This window comes from Macrobrachium nipponense, chromosome 9 (genome assembly GCF_015104395.2).
Source record: "Macrobrachium nipponense isolate FS-2020 chromosome 9, ASM1510439v2, whole genome shotgun sequence".
NCBI lineage: Eukaryota > Metazoa > Arthropoda > Malacostraca > Decapoda > Palaemonidae > Macrobrachium > Macrobrachium nipponense.
In genome coordinates, this window is record NC_061110.1 from 14,188,193 (window position 1) to 14,193,250 (window position 5,058).

At 42.6% G+C, this 5,058-nt stretch overlaps 1 protein-coding gene across 3 annotated transcripts in view; it reads left to right on the forward strand.

Annotated features, from left to right (window-relative positions):
• The first annotated feature begins 281 nt into the window (after positions 1 to 281).
• Positions 282 to 5,058, forward strand: part of LOC135218340 (serine/arginine repetitive matrix protein 1-like) — a 61,469-nt gene continuing 56,692 nt past the window's right edge. For all 3 annotated transcript variants that reach the window (XR_010315296.1, XM_064254567.1, XM_064254568.1), the window contains exon 1: positions 282 to 2,913. Coding sequence is in view for 2 of the 3 variants with exons in the window: in XM_064254567.1 (XP_064110637.1) it covers positions 732 to 2,913 (2,182 nt within the window). In the remaining variant the exon portion in view is untranslated. The remainder of the gene's footprint in view (positions 2,914 to 5,058) is intronic.

Sequence of the window (5,058 nt, forward strand, 5' to 3'; positions counted from 1 at the left end):
AAATATTCTTATCTCTCCTTCGATTCAACGTCTCGTATCCCTCCAGTATTCCTATTTCACTACATCTTGCGTTTCCTGGAATCCCTCCCAATCTCGTTGGACGTCACCTGGTTGACGGGAGTCCATGGGTCGCTGATGGTCCCTTACCTCTGGAGAGAGAGAGAAGGGGTGTTGCGGTAGGGGGCTGTTTTCCTCCCCTCCTCCCCTTCCTACTCCTGCGGTGGGGTGCAGAGCCCCATCTTCCCTCGCCTCCTTCCAGGCAGAGTCCTGGCTCAGGTAGACCCGACAAGACGCTCTTCCCTCTCTCGCCGTTCCAGACTGAAAGTTCCTGACTTCCAGTGCATTTCATCCGGCGAGAACTCGGGATGTTTATGTGTGTGTAACTTCTGGATCATGTGTTAGTTGTTAGTGGTGATTTCTCTGAAGGATCATCTCTGCCTGTTTACCCTTTTTAACATAACGGGAATACGTAAATCCTTGTGAGTGTTGTTGTTGTGGTCTGGAAAAGAAAAGAGTGGTGTTATGAGTGTGTTCGGAATGGTAACTAGTGGATTATGCTTTTGTTTAATACTTAGGTTGAACTGCGATGGGGATAGAGAAAAATGAGTCCAATGCTGCTGTTTCCTTCCTGACCTCAGCCATTTTCACCGCTGCCTGAGGATATGCCTTGACAAGGTTGCCTTTTTATCGAAATTAATGTCGAAGGGTAAAAGGCAAAGCTTCTTGTCATCATGGTGGTGTCAGACCAAGAAATCGATCAGCTTTACGCGGAACGGTACAGGCTTGACCAGTTGTTCCAAAACAGTCCTGAATTCCAGGACAGCCTTGAGAACAGCAGTGTAGCTGACTCCAGGTCTGGTATTTCTCAAAGATCCCGAGCCTCTCAAGGACGAGGTAAGAAAAACCGTCATCATCATTCTGAAAGAGTTTCCACAAGTAATAATGATGGGAGAAGCCCAAGATCCTCACCTTCTCGTCGAAAAGATGTTAAGGGCCATCTTGGTCATTCTCCCGGTGCCTCTCATAATCATTCTCCCTCCCCCGGCTCTCAAAGGTGGCCTCAGATTTCGGAATCGCCGAAGGCTGCGAGTGGTCAAAATACCCCAAGGAGTGAATCAAGCCCTGTTCGGCGACCTCAGCCTCCTATGCAGCCTGGATTTTCTTACATATATCCCAATGCTGATGCAAGTTCCCCTTTTGAGAAAAAACCATTACGCAGGTATTCATTCCTTGGTAATGCCAGTAACCAAGTTTCAGATACTGCCCTACCTTTCAAAGGCAAATTGGAGTACTTTGATCGTCTCTCAAGAGGATCAACACCAGAGCCTGCCATATCTCCCTTTTCTCAAGGACACAGAAGAGGGAGTTCACCAAATAAGGTAATTCCTTTAAGTCATCAGGAAGCAAAGCTACAGTCAGAGGGTAGTTCCCCAAGGAGTGATGCGACAAAGAGATCCCCTTTTATGAAATTGCATAGAAAACCATCTGACGAGCGTATTTCATCACCTAACACTCCTGTATCACCAGCCTCTCATGGAAGCAGCTCTCACTTGAAAGGGAACCCTGCTAGTGCCGGCTCTTCTCCAGTGTTCAAGGAAAACATAGGGCCTTATGTGGGACCAGTACTTCCACCACTGCAGATTCTCTTTGAAGACAAATTATCAAAAAGGAACAAAAGCCCACAACGTGACAAGAAATCTAATTTTGGCAATGAACCTTCACCGGTTCACCGGCGGCAGGCATTTATGCAACTTAGCGATATAGAGGACAAAAGTACGCCGCCTTTAACGCCAAAACAAGAACTTAGAAGCATTACCCACAATGAACATCATGGAGAAGATCAAGTAAGTGACAAGAGTGAGGATATCAGTCGCCTGAGCAGCTTTGCCGAGATCAAGAAGAATGAACAGAGAAATTCACGTGGGTTGTTGGAAGTCAGCCGAGATGAAAGAGATGTTAGAACTCCCAGAGATGATGGAGAGTATAGACAAAATAGAAATATGATAGAGGAAAGGAGTCAGAAGGATTTCAGGAATCAGGATGAAAGGAATGAAAGACTAGCAAGGAAGGTCAGGGAAGAAAAGGCTCAAAGAGAAGACAGAAATTACAGAGAACCCAAAGGCCATCGAGATGAAAGAAGTCACAGAGAAGACAGAAATGAAAGAGAAGACTGGTCACAGAGTCACGATACATCACCTGACTATATCGATGACTCCAGGAAAAAGCACGAGCCAAAAGGCAACCATGAATTACCAGAGGTCCCTGGACGTTCAAAAAGGAAAACAGGCCTACAGCGTCACGTTAGCAGTCCTGCCATAGACGTTAGCCGTAAAGGCCTATCTGCAGGACAGTCCAAGATCAGTGATTCGATGGCTCACATAACAGATTCCATGTCTCAACTCAGAAGAAGTCTGAGCAAGAGAGTAGGACGCTCTGTCAGCCGATCCTTCAGCAAGTCCATCACAAGGTCATTTGCCAGGAAGTACAAGAGACAGTATGACGACGACTTCCACGACGACTCCCAAGGAGATTCTGGCCCTAGGGAACACCAGCTTAAGAAGAGAAACTCCCGCCCAACTCTTTCTGACACATTCAGCACCCTCAGGAGGAGTAATGCCCTCAACTATTCTGGGGCGTACCAGGCGCTCTTTGGAAACAGTGGCGACGAAAACGGCAAGAACAAAGGTGGCAAGCAGTCGAAGGACCCGAAGTCCATTTCGGACATCCATCGGTTTTTCCATGCGCAGGACATGGAAGGGGACTCTAGGTCTCAGAAGTCCTACAAGTCCTCGTCGTTGCCGCATCCCATCGACGCCTCCGTCAGAGATGAAGTCTCGTTGCAAGAAAAGCATCCTGAGAAATTCTGGACCTTCACCACAAGCGTTGTCCTGCCAGATTATGATCCTAAGCCTGGTAAGAACACCGACTGCAACAATATATATATATATATATATATATATATATATATATATATATATATATATATATATATATATATATATATATATATATATATATATATATATATATATATATATATATTTAAAATGCTATCTGGGCATATTTTCTCTTATGCAGTTACCAATGAAGTCATTGACATTGTTCGGATCCACTCTCTTCTTATTTGAATTGGTCTAATCTTTTTCTCTTCTGGCAGACTTCTCAGGAATGAGGGATAAAATAATTCGGGATTCATTCTATTGTTCTTTTTCTAGTCGTCGGGCCGTTTGTGTGTATGTGAGAGAGAGAGAGAGAGAGAGAGAGAGAGGAGAGAGAGAGAGAGAGAGAGAGAAAAGGTTGTTGATGACATACAATGTGAAGAATTGATAAAAGATGAGGGGTGGAAAGCATGACCAAATGTCACCTCATTACTGAAGATGTACGAGTTTTACTTTGTTAGATTCTGAAGACTGCTCTCATCTGTACCTTTCCTGATGAGAATCTCTCTCTCTCTCTCTCTCTCTCTCTCTCTCTCTCTCTCTCTCTCTCCCCAGTATTTGTAAGCGATTTGCATCGTCACTCTCCTGTTCTCTCTCTAGCGATCATTAAGTCGTAACAAAAATTTCGACGGCAATAGTCGTCTTGATTAATGGGTATAATTGAATTCATTGCTGTAGATGTAAATACTGTCATTAAAAGGAGTCTGAAATGCCGATAATTACCTTATATGACCTTCTCTTTCGAGTTCAATAGTACTGTGACATTTACTCATTTGAAATTATTAAAGGTTCATTGCTGAAATCCTTCGGTGATCACTTAAAGGAGTTATCTTATCATTTGCTATATATTTGTATTATTCACTAATTGTGTACGTACTCATTTTTTAATTATTCATTTAAGTTTTATACTCTTTTGTTCTGTATTTTTCTAACATATGGACATTCCAGTCTGAGGCAACTCGTCCAGTTAGTTCTTTCCCTTCTGGCTCGTTCAGTAAGCATCTATTTCCGTCTTGAAAATAATAATAATAATAATAATAATAATAATAATAATAATAATAATAATAATCCATCCATAATTTCATAAATGGTACTTGCAGTTATATTATTTTGTATCCTGTTCCCTCATTCGTATATTTGGCCTTCCTTCTCCACCTAATTATATGACGTACAGACATGCAAGGTAACACAGTAAATATTTTTATCATTACCATTATTATTATTAGTGCTAGTACCCGTAAGGGGTAGTGCCGTCAGTGCACCTCATGCAGCGCACTGTAGGCGTTGCTTAAGGAACTTTGCAGCGTGCCTTCGGCCCCGAGCTGCAATTCCTTTCGTTCTCGTTACTGTACCTCCTTTCATATTCTCTCTTTCATCTTACTTTTCCACCCTTTCCTAATGATTGATTCATAGTGCAACTGCTTTGAGCTTTCCCTTCTTTTACACCTTTCAAACTGTTACTGTTAATATCCTTTTCAGCGCTGAATGACCTCATTGGTCCCAGTGCATGGCCTTTGGCTTAGCTAGGTTCTATATTCAATTCAGTTAGTGGTAGTAGCACTATATATTACTGAAGTAGTTGTAGCAATAGCAGTAGGAGTAATATCCATTATTCTTCTTCGTCTGTCTTGGATAGGAAGCCTAACAGATCACCACTCTCGCGACCAAAACATCATATTCCCAGAACATCACTGCAACATCAACATCGTTAATGTAATGTTAGACAGACCGCAGTCACGAAAGCGATGTAAGTGAACTGCGAAATAACGGTCATTACTTTCTGTTCTCGTTATTATTTTAATGTTGGCGTTTATTGAAGAGGTGTGGCGAATGGTCGTTTTTTTTTTTTTTTTTTCTTTTACCTTCAGTCTTTGTGTATCGCTTAGGGAGGAAGTTCTTGTTTCTGTCTTTCTTTATTCCTTGTCGTATTTCTTTATTATGTTTCGGACCTGGGGTAGATTAATGAGTCTCTCCCCGTTGTTCTTTGCGCTTGAAACACACACACACACACACACACACACACACACACTTGCGCGGCTCGATTGGTAACGTCCTGGCCTCTCATTTGAAAAACCGGGGTTTGGTGTGTGTGTGTATGTATGTATGTATGTATATATAT